General features: G+C 42.8%; 1 protein-coding gene across 2 annotated transcripts in view; it reads left to right on the top strand.

Moving 5' to 3' along the window:
* LOC122103781 (synuclein alpha interacting protein) overlaps positions 1-24,645 on the top strand; it is a 61,997-nt gene that overhangs the window by 23,233 nt on the left and 14,119 nt on the right. For both annotated transcript variants that reach the window (XM_042674434.1, XM_042674433.1), the window contains exons 3-7: positions 248-1,110; positions 3,452-3,631; positions 9,897-10,010; positions 18,915-19,040; positions 22,377-22,546. In XM_042674434.1, the coding sequence (XP_042530368.1) occupies positions 248-1,110; positions 3,452-3,631; positions 9,897-10,010; positions 18,915-19,040; positions 22,377-22,546 (1,453 nt within the window). The remainder of the gene's footprint in view (positions 1-247; positions 1,111-3,451; positions 3,632-9,896; positions 10,011-18,914; positions 19,041-22,376; positions 22,547-24,645) is intronic.

Raw genomic sequence — 24,645 nt, 5'->3', positions numbered from 1 at the left:
TTTCTGCTCTTACCATGATCACCACTACACTGGGCTGTGAGTCCCTGTGTCCTGACTTGCTTTTATCATTCACTGTCTCCAGTGGTAAGTACGAATCCCGTGTTCTGTGGACATGCATTCTCTTCTGGTTGCTCCTTCCTTCACACAGGGTCTTAATCTGAGCTTAACTTGAATGGACCGCGTCTGCCTGCATGGTCCTCATACCAGTGTAATAATCTCCTCTTTTAACTTTTCTTTTTAAACCCAGTTTCTAGCTCTGGCTGGAGCTGTAGCGTCTCCACTCTCATCACAAACACACAAAAGCCCACAGGAATCGCTGACATATACAGCAAGTTCCGCCCTGTGAAGCGCGTGTCCCCACTGAAACATCAGCCCGAGACTCTGGAGAACACTGAAAACGATGACCAAAAGAATCACAAAGTAGAGTACCAGAAAGGGGGCGGCCCAGACCCACCCGAGCAGCTCAGGCCCGATGATGGAGGTAGAGGCTTGCCGCCGGGCAAGGGTGCCGATCCTGGCAGTGGCCTGGACGAGCTGGAGCATTACGACCTGGACATGGATGAGATTCTGGATGTGCCTTACATTAAGTCTACCCAACAGCTGGCCTCGTTTACCAAGGCGACTTCAGAAAAAAGAATTCTGGGGTTGTGTACCACCCTCAATGGTCTTCCTGGCAAAGCCTGCTCTACGGGAGGCAATGAGAACTCACCGCCCAACACCGCACCGCTGTGTGTCCTCTCTCCCGTGAAAAGCCCTCACCTGAGAAAAGCATCTGCAGTGCTCTTGGAGAAACACAAGCCCTCCGTGGAGGAATCTAGCAGCTCGCCTCCTCTGCCTCCATGTGGCTCTGCCTGCGAGCCGGAAAGCCAGAGTAAAGACTTCTTAAACAAATCCTTCAGCGACCCACTGGGCCGAAAAATGGAAAAGACAATGACAGACTGCCAGCTCAGGTCATTTCACCTGCCGTCCTCCACCACAGAACCCAGGCTGGAGGAGCAGGTCAACGGCCTGGCCTGGCCCAGCTCCCAAGGCTCTGAAGACAGGACTGAGCACTTGAAAAAAGTCAAGAGCATCCTGAACATTGTGAAAGAAGGACAGATATCTCTCCTGGTAAGTACACACACACACACACACACACACAACACACACACACACACACAGAGTCTAGGGACTATATTTATAACACCATAACAATTTCTGTTGTTGTTAAGCTTCCTGAGGTTTTAATGGGGAACCTCTGATGGTGTTGTCTTTGTCTGGGCCAGCCCTGGGCTTCTCACTCAGGGCTCTTGAGCTCCACCTTGCTTTTTGCTCTCAAGGCTGGTCTTCTTCCACTTGAGTCATACCTCCACTTCTAGATTGTGCTGGTTAAGTGGAGGAATGTCTCACCGACTTTCCTGCCCAGGCTAGCTTTGAACCTTGATCGTCAGAGCTCATCAAGCTTCCGAGGTTTTGGTTTTGTTTATTTTTGTGCCAGTCCTCGGATTTGAATTCAAAGTCTGGGCATTGTCCCTGAGCTTTTTCTTTCTTTCTTTCTTCCCTCTCTGAAGGTTATCATTCTGCCACTTGAGCTCCACTTCCAGCTTTTTGGGAGGATACTTGAGATAAGAGTCTCACTGACTTTCCTATCTGGGCTGGCTTTGAACCACCATCCTCAGATCTTGGCTTCCTGAGTAGCTAGGATTACAGGTGTGAACCACTGGTATCTGGCTTACTTTTGAATTTTAAAATAAAAATTTCCGAAGTTATGACAGAGAAAACAAATAACTACTGAAGCAGTGTTATTTCATTTTAGCTCTTCTTGCATTCAACTAGGATAAAGACATTTAATCTGAAAGAGCTAGCAGAGCCTGGCACTTCTTTGAAACTTGAATGTTCATGTCATTTTTCCCCCTCTCTCCAAATGGTGCCCAATGCCCTCGCTCAGTCAGCTGCGGGGACATCAGTTCCTTGCTCATGGTGGACCTGCCAGATAAATGAACAGAGAGTCTCTGTCCTGGCCTGATCATTATTCAGAAGAGTTGGAGCAGGCTGCTTGAAAAACATTTGCAGATAGAAGCTTACCCTCGAGCTTGCTTGCCCTCTGACCCCATGAAGTTTTTACTTAGTTCCAGCTCTGCCTATCTAGGGAGCATGGAGAAGCATTTCCAAAGACTCCAGCAGACGCAGAGGATGGTGGTGTAAGAAAAGTTGTTTCTGCTCAGGCTCAGAGAGAGCTCAACTGAAATAGCTCTCCATCTGCTGCATTGTTCTTTTCTGGCTTCCAGCCGCGGATCAAACAGTAGCCAGCCTGGACTCACACGATGATGCTAATTAAATCTCATTCAAGACAATCATTGCATCTTGGTAATGTGATTCCACTTAGTGGAAAGCCGTAGAGGAAGTGCAGTGTGCTTGGTCCATTACCACAAATATTATTTAACAGGACAATATGATTGAATTTGCGTTTTTATTTCTCCTGAAAGTAGCTTTTCCGTTTTTCCTGGCACGTTCCTCTAATTCTCTGTGATTCATTCTATTCTTCCTTTTTTCTTCTTGGAGCAACTCAGGAGTGAACTTAGAGCTGCCTGCTTGCTAAATAAGCACTCTTCTACTCAAGCCTCCAGTCTTTTTGGTTACGGTTGCTTTGGGGGATAAGATGACCTGTACCACCATCACACTGACACCCTCAACTGTGGCTGGAATGATAGTTTTGTTTTGTTCCATTGGATGAGTGTGTCATAAATCCCACCCCGCCCCTAGCTTTCCTCCAATCAGACCTCCAGATCTCTGCCTCCCAAGTAGCTAGGATTTCAGAATGAACTACCAGAGCCCAGATTTTTCCTCTCCCATTTGTTTTCGTATTTCCCAAATGCTGACACCATTCAGTTCCCCCCCAACAGTCTGTGCCAACCACTTCATCCACAAGGGGTTCCATTGGTGAGAAACCCAAAGGCCACGTGACCGCCCCCCACACTGCCCCTCAGAAGTTATCAGTGTCTGCTCAGAGCGTGGGCAGCAGCCGTCCTGGTGAAGTTAGCAGTCAGAGCCAGCAGTCCGCCATTCCCAGCAAACAGTTGAAACAAGTTGCTCATTAACAGATCTGCAGCAGGGAATGAAACAGCTCCAGCGCTCAGGGGCTGGACAGTCAGTGGGGGCCAACAGACAGCGAGGCTGCCAGGCACCCCAAAAGTCACTACCGTTACTTGGAAAGTCCACTTGAAGCCTCCACAGCATAATGAGCTTCATGCCCTAGCCCTGATGCTCTGTCTTGTAGGAAGGTCAGTCTCTTGAGAACTCTTGTTCTAAAGCATATTACAACAGGGAATTATAGCAAGGGACACTGGTGTTCTACGTCTTCATACTGCCACCGAAGTTTCTGTAAACTCATTTCTCCCTTCCAGATCCAAGACCCGCCTGGGTCTTGTTTTCCTTGATTGATGTAAGTGTTCTGATCTTCCTCTCTGTCCAGCCACACCTCGCTGCAGACAATCTAGACAAAATTCACGATGACAGTGGCAACAACCTGCTCCACATCGCCGCGTCGCAGGGCCACGCGGAGTGCCTGCAGCACCTCACCTCTCTGATGGGGGAAGATTGCCTCAGCGAACGCAACGTGGACGAGTTGACGCCAGCAGGCCTGGCCATCAAGGTAACGGCTGGGACCCTGGCCTTCTGGTGTTTCGGTTGGGGGAGTTTTGTTGTTGTTGCTTAAGAGCTATGGTGAGCTCAATGTTGGAAGGGAGAGAGGAGAGCGATGGATCAAGCAAACTGCAAGTGAACTTTCTAAGAGGAATGGAAGAGTCGCCATTTTAGGCACGAGCCACTTTGACCTCAGAGTGGTTCTTTGAGACTGCATTCATTCCAGTTTCTTGGCCAGCAAAGAGAAAGGAAAGTCATGTATTTCATTGCCGAGAACTGTTGTCATTCGTGGCAGCTGCAGTGAGATTCTTACACACACTTGGATCTACAGAGTTTGTCATTTTTTCCTAATGAGCATGACAGGGACAGGTGAAGGGATGGTGAGTTTGAAGGGATGACAGCACCCAGAAGGATTCCAGCTCATAAAGTAGGCTTTTAGTGGATAGATCCGAAGGTTAAATATCCTCAGTATCAAGACTTGGGTAGACTATGAATCTGGATTTTGCATTCAGCTCTTATAAAGCACAAGATGCTAGCTGTCAACCACACACACACACACACACTCACACACAATGCCAACTTGGACAGAGTTAAAAGTTAGAAAGCAAGGTGCAAGGAAACAGACTTTTACAGCACTGCAGCGAAAGACAGCACATCCCTAGAGGATAGCAAGCTAAAACTATTTGTAAGATCTTTAGCAAATAAATGTAGAATTCAGTTATATTCACTGAAAGGCCAGAGTGAAGGTCAGGGAAAGATACTACAACTTGCATTTCATATGTATTTTGCTTTATGTAATAACTGTGCCTTCTAAAAATTGCGTAATCATATTTTTAATAAGTGAAATTATATTGCTACTAGAATATCAAAGGGAACTTCCTAGCTAAAAAGACCTACTTGTGAACTCATTAAAGAACATGCTAGCCAGATGAGGTATGTGTACCTGTAATCTCAGGACTTGGTAGATGGAGGAAGGAAGTTTGAGCGTTCGAGGCCGATTTGGGCTACATAGGAAGTTTCAGCCCTACTCTGGGCTACGTATAAGGTTCTGTCTCAAAAAAAAAAGTTTAAAAATCAGTATCTGTCTTGTTCCTAATATATCTTCTAAACAAACCTAAGTTTTTGAAACTTTATTTTGCTTACCAGTCAGTAAAGTTTTCCTATGTTTAGACTATGATCTATTTTATTTGATTTTGTTTTGAAGTGTGACTTCAAACATAGCATAGAAAATCATTTTTTATTAAGCAAAAAACCTGAGCCTGAAATTGATAGCTCAGCACAATAGCACTAGCTCCTCAGGAGACGGAGGTCTGAGGATCTCTGTTTTAAAACCAGCAGGGACAGAAAAGTCCTTGAGATTCTTACCTCCAATGAACTAACAAAAAAGCTAGACTAGAGGTGTGGAGCACATGGTAGAGTGTCAGCCTTGAACAAAAGGGTCAGATGAGCAGGAGCACTAGTACACAGAAATATTAAAAAGAAAGTGAGCAATCGGTGTGTGTGGTAGATGGCATCTTCTTGTGGCTGTTTTCCATGGCCTGTCAAATTAACAGCCCAGCCTGCAGCAGCCATGGTGGAGAAGAGAAAAAACACAATGTGAGCGATGTGTACTGACTCTACCAGCAGCTGTGTTAGGTGCTGACCCTGTGAATAAGAGACAGTACCTATCTATTCTTTTCTTTCTTTTTTTGCCAGGCCTGGGCCTGGATGCTGCCCTGAGCTTCATTTGTTCAAGACTGGTGCTCTACCACTTGAGCCACAGCTCCATTTACTGGCTTTTTTTGATAATTTATTGGAGAAAAGTCTCCTAGACTTTCCTACCTGAGCTGGCTTTGCTTTGTGATCCTCAGATCTCAGCTTCCTGAATAGCTGGGATTACAGGCATGAGCTACAGGCTCCCAGTCTAAAAGATAGAACCTGTTCTTAAAGACCTGAGAGTCCCGTGAAAAGGGAAGTTTTGTTAGTTATCAGAGTTCCAGTGCCAGATGGTCTCGTCCTGTGACGACGTCCTGTAGGGCCATGGGGGTTGGGTTAGATATGGTTATCAGTGAGCATCTAACGATGACAAAAAGTCTTACCATGCCAGTGAATGTTGACATTAGCCATGATGTTTTGCTGTTCATAAAATACAGTCCTCATTTTCCTGATTAGTGGTCCATTATTGAATATTCCCCAACTATATAATTGGATGGAAACACATTTTTTTCTTATCCTTTCTGCCAGAACTGAGGCTTGAACTCAGGGCCTAAGTACTGTCCTTAGCTTTTTCACTCAAGGGTGTCACTGACACTGAGCCACAGCTCTATTTCCAGCGTTTTGCTCATTTGTTGAAAATAAGAACCTCGCAGACTTTTCTGCCTGGGCTGGCTTTGAACCCAGATCTTCAGATCTCAGCCTCCTGAGTAGCTAGGATTACAAGCTTGGCCACTGGTGCCCAGCATTTGTTTCTTAATTTATAAAGTGTAGTGATTGCTTGAATGGATTAAAAAAAAATCTCTGAATAGGAATGTACATAAGAAACAGTGATCATTAAGCCAAACCCCCATAGAAACTCCTTTTGCTGTTTGCATGTATGACATGTCAGTCATTCTCAAGGTTCTGTGGTTAGCATGATACTGACCTCGTAAAGCAGTCTCAAAACATAAACACCATTTTTTGTTTTAATTTATTTGAATGCAAAGCACTTGTCAAACTCATAAAACACAAGAACTCTAGGCAATGATTTGAGAGGTCGCAATCTTCTTCTGTTCTGATATCGAATCTAGAATTTGTAAAAGCAGTATAAGCCCAAATATTTCAGACCAAGTCCCACCCCTTTCTCAGTGTGTCCTGATGCCCTTCCTGCCTCAGTGTGCTTGCTGCACTTGGCTAGGTCTTGGTGAGGTTGATAAGACCTTCGGAAGTCAGGTTAGAACTTCATCTGGCGCACCGGCAACAGCTGATAGTGCTGCACTTTGTTACACAGTTCTGAGAGCCTTGCTGTTGTTGAGGACAAACGTGTGGCTCAAACAGGCAGAAAATTTGGAAACTTATGACTTGGATGACATGAAGCAGAGTCGGAGATAAAGTATCAAACACAGATACGACCTCAGAAAATGGGTTGAAGGGTCATGCCAGCATGAGTATCCGCCCCCCCTTAACTCCTCCCCACAGTAAATTGTGCCATTTAGATGAGACGTTATTAAGTGCTTTCTAGGGAAAGCAGCTAATTGCTTCGCAATTCAGGACAGTCTCAGGCTCCTTTTGGAAACAGCAAAGCCAACGGAAAGGAAGAGGTCAAAAGCTCTCTGCTATCTACCATGGAAGCAGCTGAAGGAATTATTTTCAGACCTAGAGAGATAGGGGGAAAGTTAACCTTAGTTCTTTTTTCATATCTCACTCAGTCATTCTGATTAAACCCAGAGGCAGTGTGTTAGTCAGGTGATAGGGTGACTTCAGACACCAAAGCCTACTGACATTTCTTGTTAGCATATACATGAGTGAGCCTTGGCCCAAGACTGGCAAGTTCAAGACTGCTTCTTTGTTGGTATTTCTATTTATGGCAAGGGAAACTGGTTTCAGACTCAGAGTAGTGAGATATTTTCTGTGACCTTTTAAGCAGCACCCAACTCACCAGACCTTAGCATCCTTCTAAGAGCATTCCACTCTGCAGAAGCAAAGTACATCTTGTCAAGGGTACAGGAAACATTCCTCAGGATGCATTACATAAAATAATCTCAATAAATAAACAGGATTGAAATACAAAGCTGTGTCTTTTGATTATAATAGAAGACTAGTAGATATCAGTAATCATTATTAATCAATAGTCATGCAACATGGCCTCTTAATACAAACAATAAGTGTGGTAAACAGAGACTGCTGTTTGCATAATACAGTAAACTCTTTGTTTTTTGGTTTTGGGGGGAGCACCGGTCCTGGGACTTGAACTTAAGGCCTGGGCGCTGTCCCTGAGCTTCTTTTGCTCAAAGTTACCATTCTACCATTTGAGCCACAGATCCACTTTTGGCTTTTTTTTTTTTTTGGTGTAGTTTATTGGAGATAAGAGTCTCTCAGGATTGTCTGCTCTGACTGGCTTTGAACTGCAATCCTCAGATCTCAGCCTTCTGAATATCTAGGGTTACAGGCGTGAACCACCAGCACCAGCCAAAACTCTTCCTTATAAAAAGAAAATGTGGGATATTCAAAAGTGTGCACAATTGACACATACTAATTAATATGTCAGAACCAGTCACAAAGGATATGAGAATATATCTGGAGACAAAGGAAAATGAAAACATAGCATATTAATACTTACAGGTGCGGCTAAAGCCCTGCATAGAAAGAGATTCTCCTCAGGAAACTGGAAAAGGAAGAACTAACTAATTCCAAAGCAAGCAGAAAACAGGAAATAAACATTACAATGGAAATAAATGAGAGTAGAAAAATACCAAAATATCAGCAAAATTGGGGGGGGTGGAAAGATAATGAGGAGACCTCTTTAATTGAATTGGTCTAATGGTGGGGAGAGAAACAATGAAGAAGGTGGAAGAAGAGGACAGGAGGAGAGAGAGAGAGAGAGAGACACGGGCAGGGGTAAGTGGGAAAGGAATGGTTACTGGAGCCTGAGCTGTAGGGGCTGAGCAGAAAGGATTGGCCAACTGTTGATCTTTGTCTAGTGAAGGGATTCAACTGCTCAGTGGCAACACCATAGAGGAGGTCAGAGCTAGCCCAGACATGAAAGTCCATGAGCCTCTTAGCTCCAATTAATCACAGAAAAAGCCAGAAATGGTGCTGTGGCTTAAGTGGTAGAGCACTAGCCTTGAGTACAGAGGAGCTCAGGGACCATGCCTAGGCCCAGAGTTCAAGCCCCGGGTCTGAAAAAAAAAAGTTGTGGGTGTTTTAACTTTTTGTATCAATAGTATCATTATCAATGACAGTTCTTTCAGAAGGATATTTTCCCTGTACAATTTTTTTAATATTTTATAGACTAAGACATCACTGGTTGCTTGATGAAAAAAATATTTCATTAACAAATAGGAAACCATTGTATTTGGGGGTCAGATAAACCGTTGCTTTGTCACATAAACTTGAATCACAGATAACTGATCAATTAACCCCACTGGTTGTCTTGGACATGAGTGCACATGGAAAGTTTGACAGCTTCTTATAAACCCAGATGTACACATACCAGATAGCCCAGAAATTCCAGTTGTGGGGTTTTGTCCAAGGGAAATGAAAACGTAAATTCACAAAGAATTTATTAAAACTGTATTCATAATAATATCCCCCAAATAAAAACAACCCAAATGCCTATCAGCAGATTATTATCAGTTGGATAAATAAATTGTAAAGTGATATAAGAAAGTGCTTCTCAGCAATAAAAAGGGTATAAGCCACTGATCCAAGCAATAGCTTGGCTGAATCTTTGTAGCGTCATGTTTCTTCTACACAAAAGTGCATATCTCATCTATAGTAGCAGAAATCTTCACAGTGGCTGCCTGGGGCAGAGATGAGAAGGATGAAACTTTTGGGAGTGATAAAAAAAAGTAGTCTCTATCTTAATTAGGGGTCTAGTTGCAAGAGTGTGACTTACAAACGATTTAGTAGACAGTATGCAAATAATACCTTTATTTATTTATTTCTACAGTCTAGGGATAGATTCCACCATCTTATGCATGCCAGGAAGGCACTTTAACATCGGGCTACCCCTGCCACAATAGTGATTTTTTTAAAGAGCTGATTTAAATTATTTAAAAATTTTAAAAGGCTGGGTGCCGGTGACTCACACCTGTAATCCTAGCCGCTCCACCACCTAGGAGGTAGAGACTGAAAGGATTGTGGTTCAAGTCCAGTCCAAACAACCTCATTTCAACAGGGGAAAAAAAAAAGAGTGTGCATGTTATAGTCAAAAGTGTAAATAAAATAGGATTGCAGTCCAGGCTTAGCTAGGCACAAAGTAAGATCTTATCTCAAAGATAGCCAGAGCCAAAAAGGCTCAACAGGGGTCAGATGGTAGAGGGTCTGCCTAGTAAGCCCAAAGCTCTGAGTTCAAATCCCAGTGCTGCAAACATTAAAACTGTAAAACTGTACTTCAATAAAAATTCTGCGATTGATTTTGAGCCAGAACCACAGGTCCTGACTATTACAGAGACTTTGTTTGTATGGTAAATAAACCAGATATAAAAGCCAAAATTCCTATAACTTTCCTTGGTAAAAATTTTAATCTTAAGATATTGTTTCAAATCTAAATTTTACATTGGATTTCTTGCTCTTTTTCTTCGTTTTCTACAATCTAGAATGGTCAGTTGGAGTGTGTACGCTGGATGGTGAGTGAAACAGAAGCCATCGCAGAATTAAGTTGTTCTAAGGATTTCCCAAGCCTCATTCATTATGCGGGTTGCTACGGCCAGGTATGGAAGTTTTAAGTACCTTCCTTTTGTGGGCTATACAATCTATTTCATTTTTTATGATCTGTTAACCAAGATCGAGACATAAGAATCTATCAAAAACATATCCAGTGGCTCGTGCATGCATTCCTAGCTGCTCAGGCCTGGAGAACCATGGTTCAAAGCCAGTGTGAGCAGAAAAGTCTTCAAGATTTTTATTTCCAAGTGACTAGCACAAAGCTAAAGTAGAGGTATGGCTTGAGAGGTTAAGTGGGGCTGGTGAGAAGCAAACTGAGAAAAGATAGATAGATGATAGATAGATAGATAGATAGATAGATAGATAGATAGATAGATAGATAGATAGATAGAGCTATGTCTCCAAAGATACATAAGCAATGATATTTGCCGTAGCATTTTCTTAATGAAGAAGACTTTTAAATCCAAATATTGTAAGATAGAATAGTGAATAAACAAGGAAGCTGTATCCATATGGTAGAAATTTATGAAAAGTGCTCATTACATAAAATCAATTAAGATATGATGCAAATTATCCCTGAAACTTGAAATCAGCTTTTCATTTTAGAGAGATGGAAAATAAATAGGGGTTAGAAGCACAGTTCAGACATGAAACACCTGCGTAGTAATAACAAGGCCCTGGGTTCAAAATTGAAAGAAAAAAATTAGAAAGCCTGATAGAGAAAATTCCACTGCAGCATGCTCAGAATTGTTTTCACTTATGGTAGAATTACAACTGGCTTTTCCTCCTGTACTCTCCAAGGCTTGTGTAATAGTTTTAACACTTATCTAGAGTAAAAAAGGACATACTTATCAAACCCAAAGTAAAAGGAAAATCTTCCTAAAACATGACTCAAAAAAGTCTTGCTGGAGGGAAGATGGGCATGCATTCTGACTAGATGACTTACATAGTTAGTTTCCACACTAGAAAACCCCAGAATTATTCATGAATGCACACACATCACACTCCATTATATTTCCACCCCCCTCCTTTTGACAATAATGTATGCTTTCTAAACACTAGAGCAACCAAAGCGCATTCAGTCTGAAAAAGCAATAAAGTCAGCACAGCATCAAAAGAGATCTAATCATAGTTGTTTGTGACACAAAAATTGTTTCTCCTACCTATGACAGTGCCCTCTTTGGCTTCAAAAACTTTCCCAGTGGCCCTAAGTTATATTTGAGGAAGAGAACATACTGTACTTTCTCAAGAGTGGCAGTCTCACATTCAAAGAACAGAGGCTGAAAAATTACCATTGCTAGCTGGGTACTGGTGGCTCATGCCTGTAGTCCCAGGTACTTAGGAGGTGAGATCTGAGGATCATAGTTTGAAGCCAATCAAAGCAGAAAAGTCTATTAGATTCTTATCTCAAATTTACCACCAAAAAGCTAGAAGTGGAACTTTGGCTCAAGTGGGTAGAACTCTGGCCTTGAACACTAAAGCTCAGAGGCAGCACCCAGGCCCTAAATTCAAGCCTCAAGACCAGCACAAAAATAAATAAATGAATTACCACTATTTCTTTAATGGGAGTTATGCTACATGATTACTTTGTACCAAAGTAACTTCATTTTATATACTTAAAACCTCTCTCTCTCTTTATATATATATATAATATATACATATGTATATATATACACACAAGATTTATTTTATTATATGTAGTTTATATCTTAGCTTTATTTATATTACATATAATGTATATAACTACATATATGCACACAAGCTATAAACTCCATACCGTGGATGTGTGTGTGTGTGTGTGTGTGTGTGTGTGTGTGTGTGTGTGTGTGTGTGTGTGTATCTATCACCTGATTTCAAAACAATCCCTAGTCTGAAGGGACTGAAGAAAGAATATTCAATTACTTACATGTGGCTTTGTGTCCAGGAAGAGTAAAGGCTAGCTCAAAGCCCAGGTCCTCTGACATCACAGTCAGGTTCTGTTTTGTCCCCAGTGATACAGATGATTTGTGCTCACTGTTACAGTGGTAGCAGTGATCAAGCTGAGGGTGTGTGTGTGTGTGTGTATGTGTGTGTGTGTGTGTGTGTGTGTGTTTTCACACACTCACCAATATTAGGGCACTAGCTTAAGGCCCAGACATATAATCCCTTAGGTTTTTCACTCAAAGCCGGTGCTCTACCACTTGAACCACAGCTCTGCTTCCAGCTTTTTGGTGGTTAATTGGAGATAAGAGTTTTATGGATTTTCCTGCCTGGTCTGGCTTCGAATTGTGATCCTCAGATCTCAGCCTCCTGAGTAACTAGGATTACAGGCGTGAGCCTCACCCTGCAGACTTTAATTTTTTACAGTTGTATCTAGCAATAAATACCTTGTGAAACTCAGAGCTCTTCATATCACATGTGGAAGTGAACAACTACACAACCTATGAAATGAAGGAGAATGAAGAACATGTAAAATTTGTCCCTGCACTATTTCACTCTTTTCTTCAAGTAGTGTACTTTCTAACCCCATCTGCAATGTCCAAAACCAAACAATAGTTCATCAGCATACTGGCAGAGGGGAGAACAGAAATTTCAGTTCAGATCATCACAAGAATTTGATGACTGCCAATCTATGTAAATCATTTTCAGACTCATAGGAATAATGGGTTAACATCACTGATGGTTGCTTATTTCAACCCTAACAAAGACTTTCAGGTATCCATACCTGTCACCATGATGGCCAGGGGAAAGTAGGAAAGGACTGCAGACCTGTCCAGAGACCCTAAGTAAATAACAGGCTTTCCACAGTCTTTGTCACTTGTATACCCCAGTTTCTTTATTCAAATCACACAGCAGGTTTCTTGTTACTTTTCAGCTGTTTGGCTAGAACAGAAGAAAGCACTCCTTGCGGGACTGGCTGGGTGACAAGGTGGTTTTCTTGGGTGAGCTAAGGGAAAGCGACCTCCTTGAAGAACTATGTCAAACATTTGTTTCATGCATCTACTCCCCATCCCAAGGTTGCTATTTCAACCCAGTCAGCACTTGTATGACCTGAAATACAGTCCTCAGGGGCAGTGCAGCAGCACTGTTGGGGGAGCATTCCTAGCCCGGTGGGAGATGGAGGAGGAAGCCCTTTAGATCTGGGAGTTCTTGTCCAGCCACTTACATAACAGATGCCCTGCAGAGGCATGGGACTTGGAGCCCTTGCAAGGCTAATATTTGCACAAGGAAGACGCTGTCTAGAGGTTTCGTGATGGATTCGGCACATGCACATTGTTCTACATGCGGCATGCACTGGAGTGTGCTCTGGTTTTGACCTCTGCAAAGGATACTATGAGGACAATTCATCTCAGCTCATTTTAGTCGTCCTTTACCCCTCCTGTCGTTTCTTAAAGTTTGAGCTCCATTTGATTCGCAATTTGTGTCTCTTTTCTTATAAATTTTACCTTTAGAGTCCAGTACAGTGGCCGTTAGCTTTCAGAGGCCTCCCAGACTGATGGACACATTTTGGGGGGGAGGGTGACAGGCATTGATTTCCTTCATCTTGACACTTTTGAAGTCTCAGAGCGTGCAATTATGTCACTGACTGATTGCACCTCTCAGAACTAGCCACAGGGAGCTAGAAGGCAATCTTAGGGACACACAAAGAAGGAGCTGGGGTGTCCTAGAAGGAGTATTGTTGGCACTACAATGGAGACCAGTAGCTGCTGATTCAAAGCCGCTGCTGTGCTCTGAGGCTCCAGTCACACTCCCCTATTCCCCCTCCCCCACAGAGTTCCCTCTCCCCACCTGGGCATTGAACCACCTTGATCTGCTTTGGTCCAAGGACCTTGGTAACATTCAGCATCAAACCTGGGATTCCTTTTCTTTACCTATCCATTCACATGACTTGAGGTGAAGACATTCATCTACAAACACAAACCCCGGCACGATGCTGAGCTGACCGACAGTACCTTTGCCCGCCCTGGCTATTCTCCATCTTCGAAAAGGCATTAAAAAAAATCAAGTCTTCAGCAATTCCTGGCAATGGTTCTGAGAAGTGGCAGGCATGCCGAGAGGGATTTTTGAACACGCTGCTGACATTCTGTGATTTACTCTGAAAACAATGAATCCCTCCTGGACTTTCCTGTTTGGGTGACTTTAGTGTTTCATTGTCATGAAGCAGAAAGAACTAGATGATCTGAAAGGGCTCTGATTGCAGATGAAAGATGAAGAGAAAACCCTTTCATATATTGTTTGTGATATATTCCAGACCGGCCTCGAACTCACAATCCTCCTGCTTCAGCGGTACATCACTAATAACTGAAAAACCTTTAGTTAACATGAGTATCACTCTACTTTCCAAAATACTAATCTTACTTTTTTCTTTTCTCTCTTGTTTCTGAGTGGGTGCCGGCATGGTACTAAAAGCTTGAATTCAGGGCCTGGACACTATCCCTTAGCAGTGTTGCTCCAGGCTGGCACTCTGCCACTTAAGTCGCAGCTCCTCTTTGGGCTTCTTGGTGGTTAATCATAGGAAAGAATCGCACAACTTCCTTGCCCAAGGTGGCTCTGAACTGTGTTCTTAGATCTCAGCTTCATCAATAGCTAGGATTACAGATGTGCATCACAAGTGTCCAGCTTCCCAAGTACCAAGAAGCACTACGGACACAAAGTTCACCCCCAAGACTGACAAGCAGTTAATGGTGATTTCTGCACCAAGTGAGTGTGTCCCATAGAGATAGCCATTTGGGAACCAGTGGTTGAGTGTTCATCTTGGGAGGAGGCGGAAGACAGGAAACAGATGCATGAAGAACATGGGGCCCTAACTCAGGCTACCTGGGACTCAACCGTGTCCCTACCAAGTACCATCTTGGTGGCATAGGTGCGTTCATTTAAAAAGAGGAGGGGAAAGAAGGTCTCTGACCATCCTTCCTTACCAGGATTTTCAGAGGACTGTGTCAGAAAAAAAAGACACATTGCCCAGCCCAATTCAGGCACTGGACAGATGTTGCTGTTAGGATTATTGAAGGTCTTTCAATATGTTGTTTTATTGCTATTGGTATTATTTATTTACTTATTTCACCATGAGTAAACCATACGAGAAACTTGCCAAAGAATTATGTAGATCTCAACCTGTTTAATCAGCCCTCCCATGAATTTTTTTCTCCACATCTCAGCATCTCTGGATACTACATTCATCATACAATAAGTGACATTATGAATTTATTGCTGACTTTTTTCACATTTTAACATCTCAAAAACCGCAGTGAACCTTAAAATTGATGGCATAATAGACTTGATGATCTATGACTTCAAACAAAGCAGACTCCTTCAGGAGTTACAATTATACCACAGACTCTGGAGAGCTTATTGATACCAGCAATAACTGTGACATACTTTTCAATTAATTTTTTATTAGACTTTGTACAGCAAGTCTCATAAATTGCATGTATTAATGTCCCCTTTAAACAACTTGCATTGCTTTGGGAGCACATAAAACACAACATTAGACAAGTTATCATGGAAGTAGACCTGTGCCAGGAGTAGAGCACCAAAGCTCAGCGACAGTGCTCAGGCCCCAACTTCAATCCCCAGGACTGGCACACGCATAAAACAAGCTACCATATGTTCAGAAAATCTCCAGGAGAAGAAATTGGTACATGAAGGAAGCTCTTAGTAGACACAAGTGGATGGATGGTGGGCAGATGAAATTCAAATTGAAGAGGCTATTCTATGACACAGAGATGCATCGTGTGATTATGTCAGTTCTCTGAAAGCAGTATTTGTGGGGAAATGGAGTAAACATGAGCGAGAAAGAGAGAGAGAGACAGAGACAGAGAGAGACAGAGAAACAAACAAAATCAGAGAGAAGGACAGACAGAATGCAAGAAAGAGCTAACAGCTCCAGAGCAGGTACCCACCATTGCATAACTATCTAATATATATAGAATAGATGTCTAATACATGCACATGTTGGTAAGGGCCTTCTTAGTTGAAGAAAATGGTGGTGTGTTTTGACCTCCTTATGAGGTGTTTGAAGTAATAAGTCACTGTTTTAATTGTAATATTCTGCATGTCCACAGGTATGTTCTCTAGAAACAGAATAGAATTTCTCTGAAAGTGAGGCTAAGAATGTTTTTAGAGATACCAGCCATCTTCATGCCCACCCCAGAAATCCTGTGTGGGTTTTTAGAAGGTCTGGTGTATAGTTAGACAATCCCTTTTGTTAATACTTCGCTGTACAGTATAATAGGGAAGATACTTGTAATTTGCATATATCTCAGTGGACAAGACAATTGTATATCTTCTTATAAAAGAACTGAATTTGAGGAACTGGGTGAATACTTGTTTTTGTTTAATGATCAAAATGTGAGTCTTTTTTAACGTAATTCTTGCATATGGAATTGTTAATGTCTACTGGAATTATTGCTCACCATTTTTAAACAACAATGAAAAAAAGAAGTTATTCTCATAATACAGACTCATCCTGGCACGGAGGGCTCTCACGAGCTGGAGCAACTCTTTCTTGACTCATCAGGATCCCACGTGTCTTGTACGCTCAGATTTCCAGCCCAGATGAAGGTGTCAGACTTTCCTCCACAAACTCTTAGTCTTATGAAATGTGGTGTTACATTGCCTACAACCCCATTACTAAAATTCAGCACATTATGATTTGGGGTGTGCAATGCACATCTCCCCTGTAACAATGAGGTCTGAAAACACATGAAAATTGGCATGGTCAGAAAGTATAGCTACAACATTTCCTCTCAGCTTTACTTGATAAAGAAGCTAGTAGAAATTAGAATAATTTCTAATTAAATGTATTTTTTTAAAAAAAAACAGGAGAGTAGCAGAAACACCAGCATACAGTTTCCAGGGTGGAATGTAACATTTAAAAAAAAACAATTGTCCTTAAGTTTTCCAGTTTATAAGGTAAAGCTGTTGAAGTTGAATGATGCTGTCGAAACGCTGCCAGTGCAAACTTGTGAGTTAATATCATGGAACAAACTGAGTCAACTCAAGTTTGGAAATAACTCCTTGAGGACTGTTGTGTATGTTGAGAACTTCTGCCCTTACTCGCAGAAACGCAACAGCCGGCTCTCTGGTACTGTCCATGTCTTAGCCATCAGCTACAAACCAATTGGTTATGTCTTTTATCCTGAGACACTGCTACTCCTTGAATTTTTTTTAAGAATTAAAACTATATAGCATAATCATCTGTTCCCAAGTAAAAAAGAGTAAGGCAGAATGTTTCCCCTGCTTAGTCCGAAAAGTTGAGGATATATGGTTTTATCTCAAGCCCAGGAAAACATTACCTGCTCTGGTCCCAATAACAAACCTGGTCTAGATTTCCCAGATTTTGCCCCTGACGGAGACTAACAGAACAGGTCAGAGTCTCCACACCAGGCTCCAGGCTTTACTGCCCCTCGTTCTGGGGGGATACGCGGGGCCTTCCCTTTCTCCAGGGGCTGTGTGCCCTTAGCAGCTGACAGTCTTCTTTGCCAGGTGCATTCCTGGGATGTCGGAGGCATTGATTACATTGTTGTTGTTTTTTCTCTTCTTGCTCTTTAGGGGTCTGATTTCTTGCTTACTCATTTGGAAAAAGTGTGGTGCAAATATCTCCCTCCCCTGCCCCCATGTCTCAGATACCTTCAGAAACCGTGCCCTGCTCCCTTGCATAGTAAGGGGCGAACTGTTAAAAGACTTGGTTATTCTTTGGCCAACATTCCTTTAACAGATTAGTTGGCATGTTCTGAAGATGAAGGCAAATTTAATCCAGAAAAGCATAAAAGTTCATGACCAGTCTGAGCAAATAACTTAGGGGGAAAAAAATCCTTTGAAAGAAAGAAGTTCAGGGCTGTTTCAAACACAGGATCATCTTTTTAAATGTCACATTCCACCCTCTAAACTTCATGCTGTTGTTTTTACCACTCTCTGGATTTTTTAAAAATTATATTTAATTCTTCTATTTTAAAACAATGAAATCCCATCCCCCTGCTTTTTACAAAGGCCAAACATAACATGAAAATACCACAGAATGCTCAGTGGGTAAAAGGCAAACATTGTGATGAGACACTGACTTAGCTGTAGAAAGGTTTGTGTTCAGAGTCACTGGGAAGCAGAAAACAACTTTACCTTTAAAACACTGCCAACATTTGGTCAGAGAAAAACAAAAGGTCTCAGGTTTCCGTGAGATCCTTTATACTTAACAACTTAAGGAACTGCTTCTTTTTGTTAAGTCTGAATGGGGCGGGGGTATGTGGGGCATAGTTTAAGATTTAAAAATAGAAGCTAGGTTATCTCGATATTCCAAGGTTTTCAAGGTTACAGGCAGTTTCTCACAATAATAAAAAAACGCTGTCTTGAGAGAGTCCTGTAATCAAAAGACCTGGTGTCTGTTCCCAGCCTGGGAGCTACTTAGCTATGTCTTGAAAGCACTCAGACTTTCTACAGTCTGGTCTCCCGTTAAATAAGGAATAGAACAAGAACATTTTCAAGGTAGTTTCCTGCTGTTAAAAGGCTCCACTATGAACCAGGCACCAGTGGCTCATGCCTATAATCCTAACTACTCTCAGGAGTCTCAGGTCTAAGGGATGGAGGTTTGAAGCTGCTTGAGCAGATAAATCCAAGAGATTTCTTATCCCCAGTTAGCCAGCAAAAGGCCAGACTTGGAGGTATGGTTCAAGTGGGAGAGTACTAGCCTTGAGTGGAAAAAGTTAAGCAAGAGCATCATGCCAAATTGCAGTACCAGCCTTAATGCACTGGCGTGCACTCATGCACACACACACACACACACACACACACACGCATGCACGCACGCAATATCCTCCATTATCATTGACTTTTTCAGTGCATCCTGGGAATTTCCTTCTGACATGGTAAGCTTACTTGTAGATATTCTTCACAAGTTATAGTACTGACTTTCCTTGGTTTTACATTTGATTTCTGTGCCTAGTATTCTGCTAATTCCAATGTTTTTGTGTTTACAGGAGAAGATTCTTCTGTGGCTTCTTCAGTTCATGCAAGAGCAAGGCATCTCACTGGACGAAGTGGACCAGGACGGGAACAGCGCGGTTCACGTGGCCTCCCAGCACGGCTACCTCGGGTGCATACAGGTATGGGCCTGCTGCTGTGCACGCAGAAAGCAATCACATACACGTGCAAACTGCATCCACCGGGAGAATGTACGCATTGAATTGGCTTCTGTATTACAACAAGCAATGAAGAATTGTAACGGTATCTTTATGTTTCAAAAACTCTACAAAATGTAAGCATATACAGCCCTAACAGTGTCTCCTGGATATCAGAAGGTGTTGAAAGAGATTTGTTCTAGAGATTTGCTCAGTTGGCAGAGTGCTATAGACAATGAGTACAAGCTCAGGTACCAAGTTCGAGTCCCCGTGCAGACCAAAAAAGAAAAGAAAAGGGACTTGTTCTGCTCTCTCAACATTACTGTAAATCATGTGTCAAGGGAAGGTGGACATTAACCTCCATATTCTAAAGACAGCAGGGAAAGCACTATCAGACACCTTGTCTCTCAAGTGGTACACCATTCTTTATTAGCCCCTGTGCTCCAACACCCCACTTCTTCCTGCGGTATATGAAAAAGTAGGACAGATTTTCCAGGGCTAGATCTAGAAGTTCTTCATAGCAGAGAGAAACAGACCAGAGAGAAACAGTGCTATGGTTTCCTGTGTTCTCTATAGAAGGGCCTTGTCTTACGGCTCAGAATCGGAGCATTTAGGTACACGGATCCTCTTAGACCTTTGGCAGAAGAGGCCGCCATGGCTGGCCCATCATTCTACCCAAAATTCAAGTAACACCATGCATCTGGCGGCTTGCCCTTGAATTTCTTCATCTTCTAAGTATGCAACGATGTTGAAAGATTGTAGAGTCACAAGAAGGAGAGGGAAGCTGGCGCCCCTGGCCGCAGCCACATGGGAGGAAATCCAAGAGTGCAGGAAGGCAGTCTTCCTGAAGAGGGGATGGTGTCTCCTCTGCCAGCTGACCGCTGGCTGTGTATGGTATACAGCTGAGCCAAACCAGATGCCACGGCCAGCTGGGGGGCGGGGGGAGTGCGCCTGGAACTGGTCTTCTGAAAGTTTGAGGTCTGAACCTAAAAACCATGTGGACCCCTGGTTCCTTTCTCTGGGACAGAGGAAAGAGAAGGAGGAGGAAGGGTAGGCAGCTGGGGAACTAGAGCGCACAGACAGGGAAGCATTGAACAGCAAACAGTTGAAACTGAGGTTGGGCCTAGAATTTCATTGACTTTTAAAATGGTTTTGCAGGACTATGGACTGCACCCAGGGCCTTTGTTAACATGCTAGGCAAGCACTCTACCACCAAGCTACAACCTCAGCTCTGGGATTTTATTTTTGACAGTAAATCATAGTTACCAGAACCAGACCAATCAAATCATTCATATTACTGAAAACAGCATTATGAATTTGTTCCTACATCTCAGGGAAAGGAAAACAGACAACATCTAGTTGAAGTCTGTGACTCAGAGAAAATTCTTCCACCTCAATGATTTCATACAGTCCAATATGTGATGTATATATAACATATTACATGTTTCCCAGCTTCATATTTTGACTTACGTATGTGTTGTTTTCTGTATGGCAAGTGCTGCATGCTTATTTATCCAATAGTCACCCATTGAGGTCCTACTATGTGCAGGTGGACTAACTGCAACAGAAAACTGGGCAGTGAAAAGCAGGTGAGCAGGAAGAGAGGAAGAACAGAACAGGAGAATCTAAGGCAGAATCAAAAACATGAAATACAAGAGACTCCTAAAAACAAAGCAGAGATGACAGCAAGAAGCTGCTGGAAATGTTTGCTCACACAATTCTACTCTGAGGAGAGCTCACACGAGAGGAAATGCTCACAGAGCCTGAACAGCTTCCCATTTTTGTGGGCAAACCAAGCATCTTCTCATTTCAGGCACCATTTTTCACAAGGAGTGATAAGAAATTGCAAAGTATAGATATGAGAGAGGCATAATTTCCTATCAGAATCTGCAGAACGGTGTAAAGAGAGAACATTATTTTAGAGGGGGAGGCAGGAAGGAGGGTTAGCAAGTGGCATTGCAGAGCCAGTTCCTACAGCGCAAGCAAATAGAAATGGTAAACAGGAGTCCATTCCCCCCATCCTACAGGCATCTCTGACTTTACAAAAGTTCTTTGGGAATCCAAGCATCAAAAGGGGGAAAAAAATGTCTCACCACAAACATTGCACGAAAGTGAATTCAGTAATGTGTGTGGTGCATTTCAGAAAGGAAAGGAATTCTTAGACACAGCAATCTAGCTCTCTTCCCAGCCTCCTCCTCTGTAAGCAGCAGGTGGGAACTGATAGTGGTTGGGCTGGCTCATCAGACCCTGAACAGAGACACCTGTCATCAGCCTCGGAAGGTCTCTGGCAGCTCTCGGTTGTATGTGTTGGTATTCCACCCTTCCCCCAATACCATAGTTCTGGAAACTGGCTCTGGGAAATGAAGACAAGTCCTATTCAACATTCTGTTACAGGGGAGAATTCTAATAGTAGAAGTTCTTGGAATGACCAACATACAGTCTAACAAAACGAGTACCAGGAAGCTAAAACTGGAGGTGTCAAAGGGGGATGAGGTTAGGAGGAGGGGAAGACAAATGGAGAGAGGAAAGATGGGAGAATGCAGTCACAATATTCAGTGTACGTATGTGAAGATGGAACCAGGGACACTGAGGGGATGGGGTGGGGGTTGGGAGAGATGGGGAAGTACGACAGAAGGTATGACATTGATCAAGATGCATTGCACTCACAAACTGACCTGTTGATTTGTGCCTGTAAGTCTACAAGTAAATCCAATCGATAGTAAAAGACAAAAAATTACACTTGGACATGACAAATTAAACATTCGCAAAGGAGGATATTCTTAGGAGAGGATCACAAGGGCTCAATTGCTATATGCATAGGATCATATGAAATGATTCGCGTCAAAATGAATTCCAAGAAATGGAAGCAACAGGTTTTTTATTTTACTATTTGTGGGGTTTTTTTTCTGTTTTTCCCCTGTTGTCCCTGTTTCTGATTTCTGTACCTTTTGTCTCATCTGATTTGGAGAGGGGCGGGGAAGCACAGAAATGGTGGGTTACAGGGTGAGCCAATTCAGCAGTGGGACTCACTAGACACTGTTGAAAATCAGCTATACAACTTGGGGGTGGGAAAGGGAGGGTAAAACTTGGAGAAAGTGAGGGAAGAAAAAGAAATGTACTCTTTATCTGACTTAGGTAACTGCCACCCCTCATTCATCACTTTTACAATACATTTTTTAAAAAACTTAACAATAGCTCTACAACAGAGCTATTTAAAGATAATAAAAACAACCATTGAATAAGCAAATACACAAGGTGCCATTACAGTCATGTTTAGAAGGAGGCTGTGATATAACCACGTCCTTCTGCTTTTTCTGACAGACGTTGGTTGAGTATGGAGCAAATGTCACCATGCAGAACCACGCCGGGGAGAAGCCCTCCCAGAGTGCTGAGCGGCACGGCCACACCCTGTGCTCCCGGTACCTGGTGGTGGTGGAGACCTGCATGTCACTGGCTTCGCAGGTGGTGAAGTTAACCAAGCAGCTCAAGGAGTAAGTGGTGTGCGGGGGCCCGGGAGGGAACGAAGCCGGACCTGTCATCCGCAGTGGTTAGGTGGCAGCCAAGGGAGCTGAATCCCTAGGAGCTGCCTCTGGTCCTCCCCAATCCTAGCTGTCCACAGGCAGTGTTTGGGCTCACCACGCCGCCATCTTTGCCAAGGCAAACCACAAAGTACATAACAGGCTCCCTGAAAGGGAATGAGGAGAGGGCCTCTGCTGGGTTCTGAGGGCCAGACCGCAGAACGCAGCACCCGACAGACCACACGGGCATCGTCTCTGACCTTTGCTCCAGGAAAACTTAACAAGCATGGCAGAGAGAAAAAGGCTAGAGATGGGCCCGCTTCTCAGCTCTCTCAGCAAGAGAAATATATAGGACACTCGTGGCTCATTCCTGTATTATTACTTATTCACACGGCTGAGAGCTAAAGGATCACATTTCTAAGCCAGCCCAGGCAGAAGAGTCTTCAAGACCCTGTCTCCAATTAGCCAGCAAAAATCTGGGCTGGAGGTATGGCTCAAATGGTGGAGTGTTAGATGTGAACGAGCAAGCTGAGCTAGTGTGAGACCTGGAGTTTAAGCTCCTTAGGATGGCAGAAGACAAAGAATCAGGAAGAAGAGGAGGAGGAAGAAGAAAGAAAGGGAGAAGCCGGGCGCCGGTGGCTCACACCTGTAATCCTAGCTATTCAGGAGGCTGAGATCTGAGGATCACGGTTCAAAGCCAGCCTGGGCAGGAAAGTCTGTGAAACTCTTATCTCCAATAAACCACCAGAAAACCGGAAATGGCGCTGTGGCTCAAGTGGTAGAGCACTTGCCTTGATCTGAAGAGCGCAGGGACAGTGCTCAAGCCTAGAGTTCAAGCCCCACGACCAACAAAAAATAAAAAGAAAAGAAAGAAAGAAAAAGAAAAAAATATATATCTATTGCAATTACAGATAAGTAAATGGTCCTCATCTCCAGCAAGTTTATTTTTTAAATCAAGCTGATGCTTAATGAACGCTCCCTCTGAATATACAAGTGTTCACTCGTAAATGAACTGACATTAGAAAGTCAATTCTTTCTTTGATCTGATTATGACACCAATGCCCATTGCATACTAGAAAGCATTTCTGGGGGACTGCCAGCAATGAGAGTTCAGGTGGGTAGAAGCTACGTTAAGGAGCTAATTAGTGCCCAGCTGAGGGACCAAGGCTAGCAAAGCCTTCGAGTATCGCACCTACCAAATAACCATTGCCATAATGCAGAGACTACCAAAAATCAGAATCCGTATTCAAAGAAAGATTGATAGATTAGAAGGAAAAAAACCTTAAAAATTAATTTTAGATGGAAAATATAATCTTTTAAAATCTAAATGTATATATGTATGTACAGCATGCATGTATGTGTAATAGTGAAATATGCACAAACTATTATATAGTATATGTGGTATAGCTTAGTGGATGCACACATGCATATACATACACACACACATACACACACATCCTAAATACAGCTCATTTCAATAAAACAATGGCCAGGAGAGGTAGGAGGCCTAAATTTGTTGTTAGTCTATATCATACAACAATATGGCAGGGTCTTAGGCTCTTGGGAAGCCTCCCTTATTGCTCTGTTTCTACTTTCTTGCCTCTCCCCCTTCCAATAGCTAAAATAATCTCTCTAAGCAATCTAGACTTCCTAGAAAATAAAACTTTTAAGACTTAAAACATTTAAAGTAACCAGGCACTGGTGACTCATACCTGTAATCCTAGCTACTTAGGAGGCTGAGATCTGAGGATCATGGCTCAAAGAAACTGTCAGACTCAACAGCCTAACATATGTACTCTTCTGAACCTTTAAGGAAACATTTGCTGGATCCTAATACTTTAGACAACTTCAGTTTTCAATAGATCAGTCATCAGGATGAGATTAAATAAGATCTTAGACTTGTCTAAGGAATGAAATGTTAGGAATAAAAATGCTGCTGAGAAAAACAAAGAGTGCTGGGGCTTATGAGAAATATTCTCAGAATCTAACAGGATTAGATTTAGACAGACATGGTAATCCCCTGCAAGAAGTGCTAGGCTTCATCTCTAACCTGTATCTAAGATACCCTTGTT

This window comes from Dipodomys spectabilis, unplaced genomic scaffold (assembly GCF_019054845.1).
Source record: "Dipodomys spectabilis isolate Male_0828 unplaced genomic scaffold, ASM1905484v1 ptg000019l, whole genome shotgun sequence".
Taxonomy (NCBI): domain Eukaryota; kingdom Metazoa; phylum Chordata; class Mammalia; order Rodentia; family Heteromyidae; genus Dipodomys; species Dipodomys spectabilis.
This window is presented reverse-complemented; position numbering and strand designations above follow the sequence as displayed.